Source organism: Podarcis tiliguerta (genome assembly GCF_965153285.1).
Source record: "Podarcis tiliguerta genome assembly, chromosome: 9".
Classification (NCBI taxonomy): domain Eukaryota; kingdom Metazoa; phylum Chordata; class Lepidosauria; order Squamata; family Lacertidae; genus Podarcis; species Podarcis tiliguerta.
In genome coordinates, this window is record NC_139542.1 from 43746330 (window position 1) to 43769893 (window position 23564).

Genomic DNA, 23564 nt, shown 5'->3' on the forward strand with positions numbered 1-23564 from the left:
AATCAGCTTGATTGCCCTGGTCCTACCAGTTCATCAACTGAACAACTTTACAGCATTTGAGCTTCTTTTCTTCTCTTTTTTCAGTCTCTTTTCTGAACCCACCATCCAAGTAGTTTTTTACTTGGAGATTTGTGCCAAGATGTATAGCGGGAACTACGTGAGTACAATTATCCACAGTTTTCAAATTAACCTTTGCTTCTTTTTCCCCAAGAAGCATCAGAAGTGTAGTTTACTGGTGGGAAACTGGTCAGACAGACTGAAGTCCATCTGCCATCTAGGAGCAGAATAATTTGGTGACTTATTAAAGCCTGCTTTGTTTAGTGATGAATATTTATAGTATAATCCTATACATGTCTATTCAAAAGTAAATCTCACTGAGTTAAACAGGGATTTTTCTAGGGGTGGCAAAGTAAAACACTGAAAGCGGGGAGCAGGCGAATTTCTAACTCCTAGAAACTTGCTCTTTAAAAAATAAAAATAAAGCTGACAATCTGCATATTATGGTTCATGGGGGTCAGCAGGGACTATGCCTAGGTAAGTGAGTATAGGATTGTGGTCTTAATTACCTTTAATTATACTGAAAAGACATCTATAAATAACAGTACAATGCGGAATAACATTAATAGCGTTCGACAATATATTGCTTAATCCATGTATGAGGACAATGATGTCTCTTATAGAGTTCATTATTAATATGGCAAGTAATATTCTTATCCATTCAAAATGCTTTTAGTGTATGCCTCACAAATTGCTCTGAAAAATCAATAGAAGACTTTCATAGGCACAAATGATCTTTCTCTAGCTATACAACTGAAGGAAAATATTTGCAGTAATTTAACTGACAATCCATTTCCTCAAGGAAATGTACCCTGATCCCACTTATTTTTCTAGCACCGTATTAGTCATTTTCATTTCTAGTCCATTTCTTTCATATTTGATTACCCAAGTTCAATAATATTTGAATAATTCACATGTTTTGCTTATGGGTCTAGATTAACTAGATTTAGTGCTGCCTTTTAAACACAGCAAATGATTTCATAGTTATGTCCAGAAGGACAGCTAGGGGCTGACTCACTTGTTAAATTGGCTGTTTATTTCCTCTCAAGACCCCTTCTGCATATGATCTAATTATGTGAGCTGTGTAACTTGTGAGCTGGGAAGTAAATAGAAGAGAAGCAACTATGTAGAACTTCACCTGTGATATTGCTTATGTGTAAAGTTGTATCAGCTGAAACAAAGGTTCCATTATAACAAGTGAACCTACTTTCATAAGTAATTCATCTCACACCACAGCATAATAACCATTGCTTGGTTAGTCTTTGGAATGGGGATGGGGTGGAGTCCAAGATCAAATGTACAAAATACTAGGAATGGAAGGTCAAAAAAGACTGTCAATTACTGTCACATTGCTGCTGGGCATAACCATCCAAGTACTAGCCTTCTCCACAATGCAGACACTGATATTTCACAAACAGGGCACTGGCATTAATAAGTATATCACACCGAATTTCCTGCAGAATAAAAGAAAACAAGTGAGAACTGTAGCAAATCATTGCAGTGTGGAATGCTCCTTTCAGGGTTGCAGGCAATCAGTTATGGAATGTTCCAGAATATTCCATTCCACCCTCTCTTCCGTTTCTCCACATGCTTGGTCCCCAGTCATCCTGTTCAAAAAGGAACTAATTCAAGTTCAAGTTTGTTCTTTTACAAAATAGATTAGTTCCTTTCAGGTTCATCCTCAGCAAAAATAAAAAATCAGTGCTCAGAATGTTACAAACTGCTGTATAGGATCTAAAGGTAAATCAGGCAACTCAGTAATAAGACAGGCAGAATGTCAACAGGTGAAGCTTTCCTCATAATCGTGAACCTTCCCCTCTGCAGGGAGGTGGGACTGATTCACATGGTCCGCCCCCACCACTTAATGGATCCAAATGGTTTCCAGAGAGTGGTAGGGGATGTTTTATCCCACGTTGATGGTCTTTCATTGGATGCAACCATATATAATTTAAGAAGCAGGAACAATTTATTGTCTTCCGTATGTATTGCACAGAGGGTGGAAATTTCCCTTGGCTCGTTGTTGTTGGTAATTTGCAATAAAGGTGGATCAGAAAGGACCTGTTTGCAAAAGTAGATCTAAATTTTAAGTATGAAACAGACTTTGTTTTAAAATGAATTCCCAGCCGTAAAACATTCCCTCTATGAAAGCGTAACTTCCATTGTTCTTTATCAGAACAGTGACTTACTAAACAAATATTATCAGAAGGCTGTTCATGCTTCAGATTGCAGTTTTTAATCATCAGAATATTATGTACCACAGAATCATCAGAAGGAAAAAGAACCCACCAGCACAGGTTGGCTGGTTCAACTTGAGAGTCCAGCAGTGCATATCTCGGTAGTGGTGCCCACCCTGAGGAATGCCCTCCCATCAGATGTCAAAGAGAACAACAACTACCAGACTTTTAGAAGACATCTGAAGGCAGCCCTGTTTAGGGAAGCTTTTAATGTTTGATGTATTACAGTATTTTAATATTTTTTGGGAAGCCGTCCAGAGTGGCTGGGGAGGCCCAGCCAGATGGGCGGGGTATAAACAATAAATTATTATTATTATTATTATTATTATTATTATTATTATTATTATTGGAATTAACCAGATAATCCAGTATGTGCATAGGATGTTTCTTTACCAACATCATGTTTGTGACTGAACTAGACCAGAATGAAAATCTGATTGATTTATTGCTTTCTGCTAGTATTACATGCATTCAATTTCTTATCCATGGTTAGGAGATTGGTACTAGTTCTTACCTCCCACCCTTTCTCTGGTTAGTAGTAGCTAAGACGTGGCATTTCATCTGCACTGGCGCTTACCAAGGTAAATTCTAATACTGTTCAGCTTTAATTCGGTTTAACTAGGTTTGCCAAGCAGCTTTCTAACCCTTGGTGCCAGTGCAGACACAGTTTCCTACCATAGTTCACAGTAGCCAGGGAAGTGAGGAGGGATATTGCAGGGGCAAGAAATGGAGGGATTGTGCAAGCCCACACCTGACTTGGGTAAGAGATGGGTAAGATACTGTTAGTGTTTTATTTAAGGTGGAAAGGTTGCCTACTTTACGTAAGACAAGCCTCTATTAGCCATCAGCTGCATCTGTACAACAGACTGAGTGATCACAGTCTTTCCCATTTTGGTGAAATATATTGCATTTCTATTTAAATTTTAGTAAGTCTACAGCTATACATATTTTAAAAATGGCACACACAACTTTTATACAAATCGGTCTTCATTTGTCTAAAGTTTTGGTAATGCATTTCCTTGGCTTTGGTGGTGCAAAGGTGGTGACCCATGTTTTATCTTCATCAGGACACTGTGGGACAACCTTCATTTCTATCCCCAAAATAAGTGGAAATACGGAACTGGCCCTGTTCTGTTCTATCTGAAATCAACAGCTCCCTGGCAACCTTTTTGTTCCACCAAACCTTTTTTTATTCCTGTTTTCCAGAAGCTGGTGGCAACAGTGGAGGGAAAAAGCTCAATTGTACAATATTGATTTAAGCGCAGGCTCTTACAGTAACTATTTTAGAGTTCAGCATGTATGTGTGAAGGAGGGTGATTATTGGTAATTTTTCTATTTCTTCTTCTTTTGTAGACCGCATTTAGGGTAGCTCGGTAGTCGATTATCCACAGTATTTTGTGATCTGTCTCACAGCAGTGGCAAACACATGTTTTCTATTTTGGGGGAGGAGGAACCTTAGCGACTCTGCAGGTTCTTCCTCACTTTGATTTATGATGTGCTCTCCCATCCTGAAAAATATTTTAGACTAATCTGCAGAAGGAGTTATTGTGATGAGATTGCTGTGTCAAAGCTGCTGGAATCCAGCGATGGCACAAGTATAATGCCCTTTCTAATAATTCACTCTGATCTATGGGGAGGTGTTAGCTGAATATATCGGAGCCTGGTGAGGTATCTTATTCACCAGAGGGTATTTAAGGTCTTATTTCTCTCAAACTTTTACACATTTTTTCTTCTTGCCAAGGATTCTTTATTTCTGCTATCAATATTTTCAAAGCGGTGCTTTGGAAGAATAATTTCAATTCTAAGTTTATAATGAATAAGGAAAGTGCCAAAGAGGAAAGAATGTGGATTCTTTTCTAAATCTGATGCTGAAATGCAAGTGGGTTGAGTGGTTTTGTTTCTTTCTTTCAAATGGCTGCACAGGCAACTTATGTACAGAGAAAAACTAAATTATCTTAAATTCAAAGCTTTAAAGCCAGCTGAACTCCAAGGTTTACACATTATTATTAGTTTTTATTATTATTTATTATATTTCTACATCACCCTTCATCTGAATATCACAGGTTGGTTTACAAGACAAATACAGCCGTACCTTGGTTCTCAAACGCATTGTGGCTCAAATGTTTTGGCTCCCAAACGCTGCAAACCCGGAAGTGAGTGTTCCAGTTTGCGAATGTTTTTTGGAAGCTAAATGTCTGGTGTGGCTTCCGCAGCTTCCGACTGAGTGCAGGAAGTTCCTGCGGTCAATCGGAAGCCACACCTTGGTTTTTGAACGTTTTCAGAAGTCGAACAGAGTTCTGGAATGGATTACGTTTGAGAACCAAGGTACGACCATACATAAAAACACATAACACAATAGCAAACAGAAACATTAACCCCCCACACACAATTTAAAAAGTAATAGATTGTTAATTAGTCAAAGGCCTGGGAGGAAAGGATTTTTTTTTTAATTGGCCTGGTGCCTAAAGATATATAACAAAGGCACCAATTGAGCCTCAATGTGAAGGGGGGGAAATTGTTTACCTAGTGGTTATCTCAAAGACAATCTAGGTGTGACAAAGCAGCTCTCCACTTCCGCTCTGTCCCAATAAGAAAAAGTGGTGGTGCCTATTTCAAAATGAAAATCTATGCTAAAAATGTATGCTTATACAAGATGGCTTGGGACATTCCTTCTCTCCCAGCATTGTCCTGAATCTCATCTCATGCTGTTCAGGAGTTTTGCTTAATCCTCCTGAGAGCATTCTGGAGGAGGCAGAAGATTGGAGGGCAGGGAGAAGGGCATTGGCAACACTTGTATCAACTTCCTTCCACTTGTATTGCAGAGGATCTAAGCCATTGGACTCTACAAGTGTCCCTACTTACCAGGGACGTCCCTGATTTAAAGAAGCCCTTCCGATTTGTGATTTGATCCCAGAATGTCCCGCTTTTCCTTAGGCCGTCCCTATTTTCATCAGGAAAATGTTAGAGGGTGTGGTAGGATGTCTCTATTTTCATTGGAGAAATGTTGGAGGGTTTTATGCAATTATTTGACTCCCAAGCTGTCTGAAGGCAATCCTGTACAGTGGTACCTCAGGTTAAGTACTTAATTTGTTCCGGAGGTCCATTCTTAACCTGAAACTGTTCTTAACCTGAAGCGCCACTTTAGCTAATGGGGCCTCCTGCTGCTGCCGCGCTGCCAGAGCACAATTTCTGTTCTCATCCTGAAGCAAAGTTCTTAACCTGAAGCACTATTTCTGGGTTAGCGGAGTCTGTAACCTGAAGCGTATGTAACCTGAGGTACCACTGTATAGGGAAGGGGGTATTTTTTATAAAAAATGTTTAATGTATTATTGTGTTTTTATATATGTTGGAAGCTGCCCAGAGTGGCTGGGACAACCCAGTGTGTGGGGTATAAATAGTAAAATTATTATGATGGAATGGGACATCCCTATTTTCATAGGAGAAATGTTGGAGGGCATGAGCCACTATTATTAGCACTGGAGTTTTTATCCCATTCTTCAGTCTAAAAAGGCTCCTAGAGCAGCTTACAATGACCCCACATTAAATGGGGGGCGCCCTTTGCGTGGTCATGTGCAGCCCCCTGGACCCTATGTAGCACCATTAGCACAGGCTTGGCTTGGCCTTCCCCAGGTGGGATACCTGGAGATCTCCGCCTACCTCAGCCAGTTGCCCAATCCCGCCTGGGGAGGCGTTGCCAAGGTGATCAGGCCAGGTATTGGGAGGGACTACGTGTCCACACAATAGGGGGAAGATCTTACCGGGGAATCGTCAGTTGGCTCCAGACCCTGATATATAGTGGGAGGGTGAAGCGGGGTTTTTCTCAGAAGGGTAGTAGGAGATGGGAGAGTAGGAGAGTAGCCATCTCCTACTACCCTTCTGAGAAACACCCCACCCCACCCTGCCACTATATATAAGGGTCTGGTGACTGCTGTTTCAGTGTATCTGAAGAAGTGTGCACACGAAAGCTTATACCCAGAACAAACTTAGTTGGTCTCTAAGGTGCTCCTAAAAATATTCATGTGTTCAGAGTAGTAACTTTTTACTTTTCAAACTGCAGGTTCAAGAGGCCTGATCTGGACCCCTCCATACATTTAAAATGCAAAGATATGTAGTTCTAGTTTAGGCCTACATTGACCACCAGGGCATTGCTTTTTTAAAAAAATAGGTCAATTTAAATAAAAAAATAAAATAAAATAAAATAAAAAGGCTCACATTTCTTTTCTCTCAACAGATTCAAGGGACAATCTTCCCAGCTCCTACTTTTGACCCTGTTATGGATGCCCAGGTTCTTGGGGGAGCTCTACAAGGAATGGGTATGCAAATATCTTAACTAACATTCAGAACCAATCCTTTATTCTGAAATTTCTTTGGATTTAATGGATGTACAGATACTTGCACCAAAAGCCAGTGGGAGGGGAGGGCAGAGAAGAAATGTTATATATCAGATTATCTAGATCCATTCGAGTCTGGTTTCAGGCCCAGGTCTGGCACCGAAACAGCCTTGGTTGTCCTGACTGATATCTCTGCTAGGAGAGAGAGATGGGGAGTGTGACCCTACTGGTTCTCTTTGACCTCTCAGTAGCTTTTGACACCATTGGCCATGGTGTTCTTCTGGAGTTTTGCAGGGAGGTAGGATTTGGAGACACTGTTGGTCACTACCAGAAAGTACTAGGATATTGTCACTCAACTCAATGACTTTTGAGTTGTAGGGTTCCACAAGGGTTCATTCTGTCTCCTGTGCTATCTAATATCTATATGAAACCATTGGGAGCTGCCATCTAGATAGTTGGAGCATGGTGCCCTCAGTCTGCTGATAACATGCAGCTCTATCTTTCCATTCCATCAGAATCAGGAGATGATGTGACAATGTTGGACTGGTGACTGGAAGCAGTGATGGACTAGATAAGGGCCAATTGACTAAGACCAATTCCTGATAAGATGGGGGTCCTGGGGTGTGTGTGTGTGTGTGTGAAGGGGTCCCTGATCTGGAAATAGTATTTTTAACTCTTTGGGGATGTTATAACTCTGGTTTTTAGGTGTTTAGGTTTTAGCTATTTTGTTGTTGATGTGGTTATAGCCCTGGGCTCCTTTGGGAAGAAAGGTGGGAGATGATACAGATGATACAGATACAGTCCAGCATTATCACTGGGGAGAATTAAGAGTATATTCAGCAGACAAAAAATACTGTGAAAATAAAGGAGAATCCTTTTTTTCACTCCCTGCTTTATGGGAAAAAAAACCCAAAAGAGTCTTAATTATATTCAGAAGTATTTTTTTTAAAAGAAAAAACACCAGCTTTAACAAGGAGAAAACAAAGGCTTTGTTTCCAAGCTCCTGTCTGGCTATACTCAACACTCCAGATCATTAGTGGTAGGCAAGCTGTCTTCTAGGAAAATGTGCCTGTCCATAATGATCTTGTCTTATCAATAAGCTACTGAAACTCCTGAAAAAGTTCTGACATCCTCCAGGATTGCCCAGAACAGTTTTTAAATCACTGCTTTTAAGTTATCATTTTAGTACTAAACCCCAATCATAAGCCAGAAACCATACACATTCTTCTTCTCTTTTTAGAATTGGGTTCCCAAAGCACGGAGCATTACTCAGAGGCTACTGTGAAGGAAACAGAAAATAAAAGAGCTCCTGTATTTATTATACAATCCCTTTGCACACATATATATGTAGTTTCAATCAGTAATCCAATTGTAAGTAGCCATAAAAACTGGAGCTCAGTAACATTAAAATAAAGATTTAAACAGTATCTGAAGGATGTAAACACAAGGGTCAGATATAAATCTTTATACAATGACGAGCTCTTGTTCCATGAAAGCCATTATCCATTCTCTTGATGTGCTCATGTCCATTGCCCTTGAGAGATATGGCAATGCATCTGATAATGCTAACCATTTGTCAGTGGCACACCAGCAAGTCACAGGCACATAAGTACTTTAAATACCACTGGGGATTGTAAATGCCAATGGGATATTCATTTGTTGATATTTTTCTGCAGGAAATGCAATTAACACAGTGGAATAAAGCACAGTAACCACTGCCCAGTGCCAATAACACTGGCATGATAAACAAGTAACTGCTCCCTAATCTAATAATTATATTTTCTTTCTCTTAAAGATTGTGATAAAGACGTTCTAATTAATATTCTAACGCAGCGCTGCAATGCTCAGAGACTCATGATTGCCGAGGCTTACAGGAACATGTATGGCAGGGTAGGTTTTGATCATTTTGTTCACAACTATAGTTTTCAGTCTCCTATTCCTATCACTGGTACTGGTTTTATATATATATATTTTCTGGTGTATCCAGAAGTACTGCCATCTCATTTGTTGGCTACATGTGAATGAAGAACTATTTGCTTCACAGTCATCATAGGAACTTCAGGTCTGTGGGCTAATAAAGTTCTTATTCCATTTCTCCATCACTTTGACAGTGTCCTGTTTTTGATCCAGCAGAAGACTTACCTTCATGGGTCATGTCTACTGGGATGAAGTCTATATGCCAGAATCTAAAAAGCACCAGTTTAGGTGAACCAGAGTTCTTGTAGTGGTTAGATTGTCAGACTAAGGGAGAATGTTCAATTCCCTTTCAGCAATGAAGCTCAGTGGATGACTTTGGGCCAGTCACTGCCTCTCAGCCTAACCTACCTCACAGGGTTATTGTGGGTATTAAATGAGGAGGGGAACCATGCATTTCACCTTGAACTCTTTGAACACCTTGGATTTTAAAAAATGGAGATATAAATGCAAGAGTAAGAATAAGAATAAGAATAAGAATAAGAATAAGAATAAGAATAAGAATAAGAATAAGAATAATGGAAACTCTTCTCTCTCTCCCCTTTGAACAAAATGCACATACAAGCAGACACCTGATGCTATTCCAACCATTATTATTTTTTACAACTTTCCAAAAATCTTCTCATGCAATATGGGATGCTACTGCTCAAGAAACACTACTGCAAAGCACTGAGTTGCAGATCTCCTTGGTCCCAAGAATGAGCATTAGGACATGTCAAGAGCTCTGCTGGGTCAGGCCAGTGGACCATCTAGTCCAGCATCCTGCTTTCACAATGGCCAAGCAGATGCTGATGGGAAGCACACAAGCAGAACCTGAGCATAACAATACCCTCCCCAGCGACAATTCTCAGCAACTGGTATTCAGAATCTTACTACCTCCAACAGGAGAAGCAGAGTACAGCAGTCCTGGATAGTAGCTATTCATAGCCTTAGCCTCCATAAATGTGTCCAATTCACTTAAAAAAAACATCCAAGTTGGTGGCCACCAGTATCTGTTGCAGAGGTGAATTCCATAGTTCAACTACGTGCTGTGTGAAGAAGTACTAGTTTTTGTCTGTCCTGAAATCCGACATCCAAGACTTAGTGGATGGCAGCATGGTGGGAGGCCCTTGCAAATGCTTTCTGAAGGAGCTAATTGCGTGTGTTGAGGCATAATGCTAAACTATGGCTTGGCATTATGTCCAAACCCTTCTGGTTAGCGTTAACCTTGGTTTAAGGAAACGTGTCACAAAACCCTGGTTTGTTTCCCTAAACCAGTAAGAACAGTTCCATGTCTGAATTAGATCATGTGATTTATCTAGGGCTGGGTTGGACAGTGGGCAGCCATGGTGTTTTAGCACGGGAAATGTTCTTTTTAAATGAAATCCTCCAAAAAAGGGTTTACTCTCACCTAAAACAGATGGTCTGGGCCTCTTCATCCTTAATGTAACAATCACATTGGCTGGTAAATATCCTTAAATGGGATGTGTGGAAACTTAAAGGAAAAGCCTTTCCTCCATAATGCTTCTGATGGTTCTATAGTACCTAATATTCTGTTCAGATATTACCTCAGAGGACAGCCAAAGATCATCAAAGTGGAGGACAGGAAATGCCACTTGAATTAGCCTGCCATCATAGGGCCATTTCTCTGGCTGATGTGATTAGCATGAGAATTTGTGTAAGCAGGGCTATAAATCAGGCTATAAGTATCCTAAATAAATGTGTGTGTGGCAAATGTGATTGTCAGATAAAATTTTGTGCAACCCAGAACCTTTATCCAAGTATCAGCTGTTGCATCAGGTATCGGGACTGGGAAAATCCTGATGCCACACTACACCCACCTTTGAGATGATCTCATAGTCTTTACATGCAGAGAGAAAGGAGTGCACTGCATGACTGCATCAAGGGACCAGGATCACTGTCCTGTCTGCTGACTGATATCCATGGGTCCATGTAAGACACCCTTGAGCCAACAAAGGGTGACACAGCTCAGAACAGTTGCAGAGAAGCTAAAAGAGCTATAAGGCTGTTGCTTTCAGTTCTAAGATCATTAATGAGGAACTTGAAAACGCTGGCATTAAAATGAATTGCAAATTGCAAAATGAATTTTAAAAAAGCAAAAACAGATGCAAGTTGAAGCATATAGTTCCACTGAGACACACATTTCCATTAAAATATCAAAACTGGTTCTCTCATTTAGACCTAAGCACAAACTTCTCTGAGATGCCTTCTTACAATTACCCTATGCTTATTTCTCATAACCGAGATAATTAGAAAATGTTAATAATGACAATTCAGAGTTAGTTGTCTTGTCTTATTTTTCACTGCTCTTCTCCATTTACCCTAGTTCTAATTGCAGGGGGTAATTTTTAATTAGTCTCCATTTGTATTATTAATCAATTCCTACAGGCATGCTGTCAGCAGCAAATGTCTTAATGAATTAATTTCTATTCCACATGTGATTTAGTGGCTGTCAAATGTATCTAATGTGCATTCAGCAAAGATTACATATTGTTTCTTCATCATAAATTCATTTTTAATTTGTATGTCTCTTTCCTCATTGCTGCTCTGCCTGCTATGCTAATTATATTCACTGGGCCTGTGGTTACCTTTAATTATTCGCCTTCTGAGAGCAGCTTTTGCATTAGCCGTGCTATATTTCATTTATAGTTTATATTACCCCTTTATTGCTAGATCCCTTGGTAATGAAAGTAATCATACACAATTCACAAAGAAACACTTAAAGCCAAGTTGCACTGGAGGACACATCCCCTTGTGTTTTGATTCAGTCAATCAAAATCTAGACCTTGAATTGGTGATCAAAGCAAAATAAAGGCTGGTAAAATGGAGAAAAGACAATATGCTCCTACCCAGTAAATATGATTCATCTATGGATGGAGGCTGAGTGAGGATTCAGCTGCTGAAAGAAGTACCATACATGCAAAGAATGGTAAACAGGGTGAAATTACAAATCCCATATCTGGTATCAAAGGATTGTGTACACAGTGAGCCCTTCTAGAGTTGTACTACACCAGGGGTGTGGGTGTCTGCCTCCTTTAACAGATGGTCATTGCACCAGCTGTGGTAGCACGAAGCAGGGTGTGAGGAACAAACCTTCTAACAGGTGATAGGCACTCATATAGTTGATCATGCCAATTTTTTGTACAATATCCACAGCTACACATGAAGTAATTTTAATGGGGGCTTAGGCATTCTGGGAATAGTTCTAACACACACACACACAAATTCCATACCCTCCAAGCATCCTGATTTTCCAGGGCCAGCCCTGTAATTACAGAAGCCATTCAGGTTTCTGATTTGATCCTGAAATATTCCATTTTTCATTTTTCCTCCACATCTCAGAGAACGATTAAAAGTGGTGCACGTAGGTGCAAAAATTGAGTCCTGTTTATACTGAAAATAAAATCCTTGCACTAGATGAAAGAAACGGTGAAGGTCTTCCTATAATTTTGAAGGAAAAGGTCACCAATCCACTTTAAATTCTTTAATTGCAATGCTTCAGCAGCCAACCATTTCTTAGGAAACATGGGGAGTGTTGAATCCTTTATTTACAAGTGGAGTTGATTTGCATATGAAGCCTGACACGGTCTACTCAGAAGGAAGCCTTACTGTATTCAGTGGAGCTTACCCCCAGGTAACTGGGTCAAGACTGGGCAGCTTTCACTGCAATCCAAAGCATTTTTACTCGGAACTAAGTTCAAAAGGATTTACTCTCTGGTATGTTCCTGATCATTCTCACAGTTTCCGTTGTTGTTGAGGGTAAGTGGTTTTCTACCTGGTATGTTCAGTGTGACAAAGCTGCAGAACACCCCCTCACTATTACTAAGATTGTACAGTACACATGATTATGCCATCACTCATATACAGTAAAGCAATGAATGAGAAATGCCGGATGTGCAGGATAACTAAAAATCGCTTTCTTTCCCCAAGGATTTACTACTGGACCTGAAAGAAACTCTCTCAGGTCATTTCAAGGAAGTTATGGTTGGCCTGATGTATCCACCTGCATCATATGATGCCCATGAACTCTGGCATGCTATGAAGGTATTTGTTGAATCCTTGTAGACATTTATATATAGTTTATTTATTGAGATTTGACTACAGACCATAAGGTCAGGATTTTATTATTGAATCTGGAGTTAATATATCAATATTAAGTCCAGGCTACCTAGCAGCAGGGGTGGACCTTGGTCTTTCAAAATTTAGCAGCACCCTGTGCGAGGTTGAAATTCAGTGGCCTCTATCTCTTGCCTTCTGTTCTGCTCCATTCACTATGTCACAGTTGTGACACCCTGAGACGCCTTCTAGGCTCGGCACCTAGTGCACCAGAACCAGCTGAGCTGCCTCTGATAGCAAATCACCTCCCCCTTGGACAGACCAAGCTGATCACTAAGATCTTCCAAGGAGACCCTGCTTGTCATTCCACAACCCGCAGATTGTCTCTTAATGGTGATGTGGAAGATCTTCTTGATGAAAACCCCCAATCTCTAGAATGCCCTCCCTAGCATAATTTGTGAGACAAAGATAGTAATTACTAGGGCTGGGCAATATATCATTATATCACCCAAAACCACTTTGAAGTTCACATCGTGATAACTGTTTCATAATATTTGAGCTGGCAATGTATTGTGAATCACAATGTGTGTAAGGGCTAGGCAATATCTGGTTTTCAACATCGCAAGAACTCAGCAGCTAAACATTGCAATATTATCAGCAGCTAAACCTCACAATATCACGAGCTAAACATTGCAATCTACCTCAATGTCTGAAATAAAGATGGAACTATGCAGAGGTGAACAGGACAATATCCTGGCAATTGCTACAACTTAGAGGTCTATCCTGGCAACTGATACTACTTAGGGGTCTTTTTACCTAGCTCTTAGATACTTTTATTGATTAGTATTGTTTGTACTGTTTATGTAAACTGCTTAGAGATTATTAACATACCAAGTGGTATAAGCATTTTATAAATAAATAAAATGGGAGAAAATATGTACATGATAACTGGTAATTCCACAGATTTTAGGTATATATTTAATCATTTAATTTGACTAAAAAGCATGGAACAAACTTGTGTATCACTATAAACAAGGACCATGAACCAGAACAAAAGCAGCTGATTGTTCATCACAAATTAATTTTTATGGCCAACATGTGGAACTAATAGCTACTATTGTCCTGCTATTATCTCCAATTCTGCACACAAACATACCCATTGCAACTGTCAATGATGAAGCTATTTCTACGTGGACTGAAAGCTTGTTCCCATAATGGTTTGCCTAAGCATGAAATAGCCACATTGCCTGGTCCCCTGCATATTTATTCAGAATTTCAGTGAGATGACTCATTCTCAGATAAGTGCACCTGGGGTTCCAGTCTTAGCATAGCAGCATGCTACCAAGCTTCATGTATGCAACTGGGACAATACGCAGTAACAAAGCAGAGCGCACTATCACTGCTTCACAAGCCTGATCTTCTTCCATACTTGCTGCAGAGAGACTTCTTCAGCCCAAATTTAATCCATCTGAACTGGCGAAGCAGGGAGAAAGCACTCTACTTCATCAACCCAATCTCAATTGCTTTCTTCCTCAGTGGTCACCTCAAGGCAATTATGGAGGAAGCAGAACAGGACAGATTAAGGAGATGGCAAGTCAGTGAGATGAAAAAAGGTGTCCAAGGGAGAGTGCCATGGACCAGATTCAGAGACCTGGAAGTCTGGATTGGAGCCATGGGCTGCAGGTTCCAGATACCTTTTTTGACTGTTTCATAAGGACACCATAATACTGGCACACTTCATTTGGAGCTGAAATATCACTAATATTAGTGCAGCTTATCTCATTTTCCACCTTTTTTATCGAAGGAATGGCAATGCTTAAATTCAAAATGTCACAGGCTTAGGCAGTGACCAATGCACTGCTAAAAAGCAATGAGATTTTTCAAATCACTGCTTCTCAGGAAAACAAGAACTTGAGGAAAAACATGGCATGCTGTATTTATTCTAAATAAATGGATTTGTAACCACTGTTTATACTAGCAATGTTTTTTTCTGCTTTGACATAGGGGGCTGGCACAGAGGAGAATTGCCTCATTGACATATTAGCCTCGAGATCAAATGGAGAGATCTTCCAGATGAAGGAGGCCTACCTAATGCGTAATAATCCCCATTGTTTCCTGCAAAAATGTACAGTTGCAGCTGCAATCTAGAAGAGGCTAAATGCCTAATTGTATTACAAGCCCACATGCTTCCTGCTACTTTTGTCATTGGTTTCCCAGCAGAATCCTGGGAATTGTACTTTGAAGAGGTGCTGACAGGATTCCACACATACACACACACCAGAAAAACTACAGTCATTATTATTCTTAAACTACTTTGAGGCTGCAATCCTATATATACTTACTTGGGAGTAAGCCTCAGTGAATACAGTTGTTCTTACATCCAAGCAAACACCATAGGATTAAGCGGTCACCCTGCAGCACATGTAACCTTTAAATATGCCTCTATTTTCCAAACCAACCAGTTGTTCCTTGCTTTAAAAAAATAGGTGTTTGGAGAGGGGGTGGCTTGCGTAGGCAACAAAGTGCAATAGCAACACCTGTCTTCCTCCATCCCTTAATTAAGATGTGTTTTAGAAATAAAATGCACAGCTCTACTTTCTTTCTCTGAAAATTTATATGCAGTAAAATGAGGGTTCTGATAACCATTGGGCATGATCGTGAGCCAGTGTGGTGCAGTGGTTAAGAGCGGTAGATTCGTAATCTGGTGAACTAGGTTCGCATCCTGGCTCCTCCACATGCAGCTGCTGGGTGACCTTGGGCTAGTCACACTTCTTTGAAGTCTCTCAGCCCCACTCACCTCACAGAGTGTTTGTTGTGGGGAGGAAGGGAAAGGAGAATGTTAGCTGCTTTGAGACTCCTTCGGGTAGTGATAATGTGGGGATATCAAATCCAAACTTTTCTTCAACTCCATGTTTAATACTAAGCATAACTAAAACAACACGATTATTCTGTGGCCACAAGGAGCTTTTTGTTATCCTACTAATTTCCCTCATTGAAGATGTGGGAAAGGACCAGACCACGAATCATTTGTTAAGTAAAAAGGTGGCATTATTATGTCATTAGAGGAGGATCTCAATACTATTCCACATTGGAACAAAAAACAATTTTAAAAATTGCATAAAATTTGGTTATAATTAATTCATATACATTATATGAATATATTTTTGTATCTTTGAGTTCCTATGTTTACTTTGTAGAATGCCTCCTAATCAGGGTGTAGCATGTAGAGAACCAGTATTTCCCATTAATAAATGAAGATATTATGCTTCACACAGTGTCATTTTAGGGACTATTTTTGCAGTTGCTGTTTGAGAACGTACTTTGCTTACTATGCTAGGTCTCTTCTGCAGCATAGTTATCATGATAATTATTATTTACCTGCTTGGTGTAGATTATTCACACCCTTCCAGTCCATCTCCTGTTCCCAATATCCTTATATTAGAGACAAATTAGTTTTCTCCAAGTTGTGCAGCTCAGTGGGTTTCCACATTGACTTGCTTGCCAAGAAAGCTTCTATCCCTCCAACAGAACCTCTGTGTCCCAAAGGATTCAATGAAATGGTCCATAGTGCACAGCCAGCTCACAAGAGCCTAGTCATCATTTCACACAAATTAATTGTGCGTGCACACAAGAGCAAGCACACACACACACACACTGCAGATGCACCTGGCAAGGGGTAATTGTGCAAGTTGTTTCTCAGCGAAGCGAAGCTGCCATTACTGCTCTTTTCGCAGGAGGATTGCTTTTATTCTTGAATTCTTTGTCCTAGTGAAATTATTTACCTTTTCAGTGTTAAGCACCTTGTGTCACAGCTACAGTCTAGCCAGTAGAGAATTCTTTAGCCTTTTGAAAGGCATTGATTGGACATCTTTTGACATGTGAAATATCAGCTTTTACTCATACGTAGTTGAAATGCATTTATTGTGTTCTTCCTAGAATATGACAGTGACCTTCTTCAAGATATTGATTCTGAGACCTCTGGACACTTTAGGGATACACTTATGAACCTTGCTCAGGTATAGTTTGCATAATTATTTGAAGAATTGCATGGTTAAAAAGGCAAAAATATTTGTGTTGTCCTGTGTTGATTGGAATTTTTAAAATGAACTTTTGTAGAACGAATAGGGGAGAATTCTTTCTGAATTTTCATCTACAACTTATTTTTTATTTATTTAGAAGATTTCTATCCTGCCTGTCAGTCCTAATGATCCTCAAGGTGGTTTACACTGTCTCTGTAATACACACTTCTTTGGCCACGTGAAATCTCTTGTTTCTAATTGTGGAAGCAGAACTCACCACTCCCCTTATTTCAAATGGTATATTCACAAGGTATCTGTGGTCTAGTTCACACTGATGCCATCCCACTCCCTCTGTAATTTCTTGATTCACAGTAAGCCAAAGTCTGCCATTGCATCTGAATCAGTAAACTGTGGTTTGCACTTGACCTCCAGACACAAAATGGAAGTTATGCTTTCAATATATATTCCAGTTCTGGCTTGAAAGGCAAGCACTAGCCAGATATTGTGAATTTGGATGAGAAACTATGGCTTGTACTAAGTAGGGGGCAGAAATCAGAGTGCATGAGGGGTGCAGGGGGGGATGTAACACTAAAGCTTCATGTAACACTAAAACATGGTTTGCATGTCATAGGTAGGTGATTAATCAGATGTGCTGTTGTCTGTAAAATGAAAATGAAAGATAGGGTGGACAGTGTTTAAAATAACCAGGTTTAGGGGATGGTAAGAGTGCATATATGAGTGCATGTATCCATGGTTCAATATTGAAAGCTGTGTGCAGTGCCCTCATCTGAGTAGCTGCAACTAGCTCCATGTCAAATTAAAGCGATAAATGGGCTTCCAGGGCAAGGGGTGTAGCACACTACCATAATCACCACAAATTCTCACTTCAAGTTATTTATTTCCAGGGAACGAGACAAGAAGGATATGCAGATCCTGTTATGGCTGCTCAGGATGCTATGGTATCCAACAATTTTCAAAATTAGTTTGAAAAGTTGTTTGATGTAATCACCTCCCGCTCACGGTTGTTCTTCTAATGATCTAGGTCATATGGGAAGCCTGCCAGCAAAAAACTGGAGAACACAAGAACATGCTGCAGATGATTCTGTGCAACAAGAGCTACCAGCAGTTGTGGATGGGTAATTCCTTTTCATCACGGCTTCACTATGTCAATATGTAACAGAAAGAGTCATACAGCACTTGACATGCCCAAACGCTAGTATTCCCAGAAATCAGCTAACTTGGTTTAATTCAAACGGATTGCATTTGAAGGCCAATTAATACATATGAATGCATATTTCACTGAGGACAAGGCTATCGAAGGCTGCCAGCCATGATGGCTATGTTCTAGCTCCAACGTTGAATTGGGCTTTGCCTCTGAACGCCAGTCATGCACCTGTCCTGTTTGCAGGCTTTGCAAGGAATCTGGTTGGCCATTGTGAGAACAAGCCGGTGGTCTAGATGGGCCTTTGGCCTGATCCAGCAAAGCTTTTCTTACTTTCTTATGAAGCAGCTTCTCCCCCCCCCCCCATGCCCAAACACATCTTCCGATATGTGGGCTGACCTAGGTGGACCACAGTGCCAAATGGGTCCATTGCCCAACGCACACACTTTTTTGCTGTGCCGAACTGATATCCATGTACAGAAGGAACATATCTGAAACAACACCATTGTGTAAAAGAGCCAGAGAATAGACTGGATAGAATCTATCATACTGATGTTCTCACCTTGGCCAAATAAGTTGCAAGTGGCAATGGCTACTATAGTTGCTACATACAGCGTACATGCCTAGTTGTTGGCATCTGTCTGTCTTGGGAGACAGTGGAGGAGTGTGTCTTTCAGGGTGAAGTCAAACTGTTGGAAGGTCGCAGTGCCTGCTGTGGCTGTAGAGACTGATACAGAAGAGACATGTTTTGTTGCAATGGGGGCAGATAAAGGCTATTCTTATTCTTTTCTCAGCAGTAGTGATTTTCAAAGCACATTCCTTGGCAAAGAGGCCAATATTTTTTCAAATTATTGAATACTGTATTAGATCTTTATTTTAAAATCTTCAAACTATCGGTGAACTAGAGCCCTAATATTCCAATTCATTTATTAAAATTAACTGAGAAAAAACTAACTCCTCACCAGCCATATATTTTCTTAAGTTTTCCAGGAGTTTCAGAATATCTCTGGACAAGATATAGTAGATGCCATTAATCAATGTTATGATGGATACTTTCAGGAACTACTGGTTGCAATAGGTAACAAAATATTTATAAATTTCACTACACTATGCTATTACTTTTATGTTTTAATATCCTTTATATCATCCCTTTCTTAAAGTGACACATTTTGTATTTATGCAATACATTACCACATATACAAAAATGAAAAAAATGAAATGCAATCTGGGAAAAGCACTATGTTCATTTAAGATAACACTGCAATAAGCTCTCTAACCTACCAGCTACTATTCGCCTGGAGAAAATTGCTGCTCACTCTGAATGAGCAGATAATTGTACTTGTGTTTTATTGCTATTGCTACAGATTTCCTGCACCATGTTCAGGAAGTCTAGATCTTCACTCAGTGAAACTATTGACAATGGTTAAAGCTTTTTAGACTCCAGTTTAAATACAGCTTTTCTATGGAATTGGTCTTGTTGACATCTGAAGAGACCATTTCGAACTGTAAAATATTTAATGAAATAGATGGCACAAAGACAATTAATTGCCTGCAGCCTTTGAAACTTCTAGTGAGTAATTATGTTGATAGCCCCACTAGAAGATTGGAAAACAAAACATTTTAAGGCCAACACTGTTCATGATGCTGGAGTGTCATAGAGCTAACTACAAACTATGGAATTTTAAGTCACTTCAGATATCAGCGTTCATTCTGTTTGTTTCTTCCATTCAAACCCATTCACCACCAACTGTCAGAAAAACATATCCACAAAAGGTGGAAAGAAATGGACAGGCTCATACCACCCAAGACATAGCTAATGATTATTAATGTCAAATTTGTTTCAATTTTGAAGTTTGTAACATTGTTGTCTGATTTCCCCCTCAGTTCTGTGTGTCAGAGACAAAGCTTCCTATTTTGCATATAGACTTTACAATGCGATTCACGTGAGTATTCGCGTAATTTGAGAAACACAATTTTGCTATTATTTAGTTTGTATGTGGTCCCATTCTCCTCTAAAGGAGTTGTAATCCTCAGTTTTAAAGTGCTGCTTCCTAGCTTTAGGGCTTTCTCATAATCACAATCATGTCAATCACAAATCCCAAACAATCCACCTTGTAGTGACAAATGCAAATGCAACCCAACAACACTTTTCCAAAAATGGTTCGGGATACAAATTACTGCCAGGTTTACAACCTAATGCTAAATGTTTCTACTCAGAAATAAGTTTGGTGGGACATAGATGGCACCCACACCATACATTTATGAACATTTATGGCACTTCAACAGTAATGACTTTCCCCAAAGAATACTTAGGATTGTAATCTTAAACCCTGTTAGTTACATCTGGGAGCAGATGGCACTGTGGTCTAAACCACTGAGCCTCTTGGGCTTGCTGATCGGAAGGTCAGCAGTTCAAATCCGCAAGACAGGGTGAGCTCCCGTTACTCTGTCCCAGCTTCTGCCAACCTACTGTAGCAGTTCAAAAGCACACCAGTGCAAGTAGATAAATAGGTACCACCGGGACGGGAAGATTAACAGCATTTCCATATGCTCAAGCACCCATCACGGTGTCCTATTGTGGCAGAAGCGGTTTAGTCATGCTGGCCACATGACCCAGAAAGCTGTCTGTGTTCAAATGCCGGCTGCCTCAGCCTGAAAGTGAGATGAGTACCACAACCCCATAGTCACCTTTGACTGGACTTAACCATCCAGAGGTCCTTTACCTTTTTACTTTTTATGTCTGGGAATATGGGACCGTACATTTAACCAACCCTTATTGAAGTGCAGTTCTTTCCAGCATTCCATATGCTCAGGTAAACACGTGAAGTGGGGAACCTTCTCTAGTTATACATCTTAGAAGCCTGGAAGAACCTGCTGCAGATTCTCACCTCTGAATAGGTGAGAATGTAGAAGGAGCCAGGTGACAACAGGGGCAGTGCTAAAGGCAGAGTTTTAGCCCTTCACATGAGTAATGACTAAAGGAGCCTTAAGGGCCATGCTATTTAAACAAGGCAACATTGGTAAGGATGGAAGAGCTGGTGTCAAAAATTGACTGCATCAGAAATTTTCCATAGCCAATTGCTTAGAAGAATGAGATTCTACTCTAAACTGCCCTCCCAGTGGACAAATGCCAGTGTGAGAAATTGGTGGACTCTCCACCAGAGATTTTTAAGCAGAGGTTGAATAGCCACCTGTCAAAGATTCTTTAGTTGTGATTCCCGCATTGCAGGGGTTGGACTCAATGACCCTTGGGGTCCCTTCCAATGCTACAATTCTGTGATTCTGTATGCATCTTCAACTGAAAACAAATCTTTACCATCAGTTGAAACGGCGCTCTTCAGTGTGGACTGACACTCCCTCTGGTGTACAAGCCTGAAATAACAATTGAGGAGGTGCCATCATGCAATAAATCGTCTGCTCTGTGGTTTGAAAAATAACCTGGACACTGTCAGATGCACTATTTTCTATATAGACTTCATTTGCATTCAGAGCAGCTAAAGTGCCAGCATATGGCAACAGGATAATAAGCCCCTATACACACCAAAGAACCCTAAATACTGCATATTTCATTGGCCAATTAGCACTTCACTCCTGACTGGGCCTTGTTGCAGGAAAGTCAGCCCATCATTTCAAAAAGCTCTTACTTCCAAACAGTGTCCAATTTAATTTCTGAATAGACATCCCGAGGAACTTTCCCTTTCTTTTGAGAGTTGATCAGTGGGGCTGGGAAGAGTTGCTTCTTGAGATTTCAAGGAGCAGGGTGGAGCCTTTCCCACTTACCTGTTTTATTTTTAAACATCTATTCAATTTAATTTCCTGAGAATAAGCATTGCTTCCTCAAGTAATTATTGAGGAATTTGCACAAGAACCTTTTGGGAGAAGGACTGACCACAAAGTATCGTTTGTCCCTCTTTCTCCCAGAGGACAGCTTGGGGACAAAGACAAAGTCAGTCCATGGGGCAGCTGCAAGTCCTTTGTGTTCACGTATAAAGCAAGGTTTGTTTTGGTGTTTTTACCACGAAAAGAAGTGTGTGGGTGAAGGAAGGTAAACCTTGTTCCTTCCCTTACTTGAACTCACTGTCATCTAATGTATGAGCAATTTTCTCCCTGACTCACTCACTTCCAGTATGGGATGGAAGAAAATTGCTTGAAAAAATAGAACACACAGGTGGGGAAAATGAACTGTTTCATCCACTCACACAGTATCATGGGAGGAGGACATTTACACCACTTTGTATGTTAACAGTGAGGCCTCTATATTTTTTCAATTATTATTTTATTTATTTATTTATTTATTCATACATACATACCCCACACACTCTGGGTGGCTCCCAATTGAATATTTAAAACATGATACAGCATTAAACATTAAAAACTTCCCTAAACAAATTCCCTAAATAAATGCTCAAGGTGGATTACAATAGACCGCACACACGTGTATCCTCACAAATACCCTTTGTAATAGGTTATAATAAGAGACAGTGACTTGCTCAGAAAAAAACTAGGTACACTTCATGGCCAGATTCCTTGCGCCTTCCTGAGATCTATGGGCCACAGATGCCGAAAGGCATTTTAAAATGCCAACAAGGCAGCAATTTGCATATATTTCCAAATTCAAAGTTGCTGTTCTCCTCTTCTCCGGTTTACTGCTCCAGTTAGATCTTCAAGTGAGCTGTTAACATTTGCACACACCCTGCAAAGGATGGGCAGGAAAAGTACAATGGTGAGAAGTTACAGCTGTATCCCAATTAAAGTAAATTGCAGAGTAAGTCTGACTCATACACTCCCATGCTTGAGAGACTTCTCAGATCTCTACTTTAGCATTGTTTAAAGTGCTTAGCCCATGAATTAGAATGTGGAGTAATGAGGAGACAACTGGAGCCTATAAAGTATTTTTCAGGCATAGTCCTTGAAGGGCAGGAGAGGACCCGTGACACAGATTTTGAAGGATTTTCTCAGTTCATAAATGTACCTACAATTCATGTACTGGTATCCAATAGTCACATTAGTACAGATATTCTGTGTTCATATGCCCAATGGTGCAGCAAATAAATGTCATTTTGGACCATATTAAAAAGAACTTGCAAATGCATATACACTAGCCAATTGCAATTTCAGAGGTATCTGACACAATATAACTGTGCATACGTTAGTATATTACAAAGGTTTCCCTGTAAAAAATTAACAGTGTGCAACATTTTTCTAAGCTCTTTATCATAAAAATCAAACCTGCAAATAGTTATTTTGTTCCCTTATCACTGCTTCCTCTTGGGGGAAAAAGCCCCTTCATAGATAACTGGCAAATTTATCTTGCCATATGGGAAAGACATACTGGCCAGCTAAGTGCAGTTCAGAATACTGTGTCCTCTAGATGTCACCATTGTTCCATAAGCCTCATGTTTTTCTGGTCAAGTATCTGGGTACTGATTTAAGTTGTTGGTTGTACTAACTAAACAAATAGGCAATTACTGAAGTATCAACAAAAATCATTCAGCAGTTACTCAGGGATTTACTACTATTATAAACCCACATTTTCTTGAAAGTCTCATTGTCCCAAAGCAAAATAAATAAATAAATGCAACTTAGCCTGTAATTCTATATACACTTACTTGGAAATAAAATCCATTGAACTCTGTGGGATTTACCGAGTAGACATACATAAGTTTGTACTGAGGAGAGAGAGAGAGAGAGAGAGAGAGAGATATTCATAATTCTCCTTTTCTTTAACCCC

At 40.0% G+C, this 23564-nt stretch overlaps 1 protein-coding gene across 1 annotated transcript in view; it reads left to right on the forward strand.

The window, feature by feature from the left end:
- Window positions 1–23564, forward strand: part of ANXA10 (annexin A10) — a 27950-nt gene continuing 4386 nt past the window's right edge. The window contains exons 1-10 of the mRNA XM_083457540.1: window positions 1–157; window positions 6523–6604; window positions 8418–8512; window positions 12527–12640; window positions 14657–14747; window positions 16589–16668; window positions 17577–17630; window positions 17714–17807; window positions 18816–18911; window positions 19718–19776. Of these exons, the coding sequence (XP_083313666.1) occupies window positions 140–157; window positions 6523–6604; window positions 8418–8512; window positions 12527–12640; window positions 14657–14747; window positions 16589–16668; window positions 17577–17630; window positions 17714–17807; window positions 18816–18911; window positions 19718–19776 (783 nt within the window). The 5' untranslated portion in view covers window positions 1–139. The remainder of the gene's footprint in view (window positions 158–6522; window positions 6605–8417; window positions 8513–12526; window positions 12641–14656; window positions 14748–16588; window positions 16669–17576; window positions 17631–17713; window positions 17808–18815; window positions 18912–19717; window positions 19777–23564) is intronic.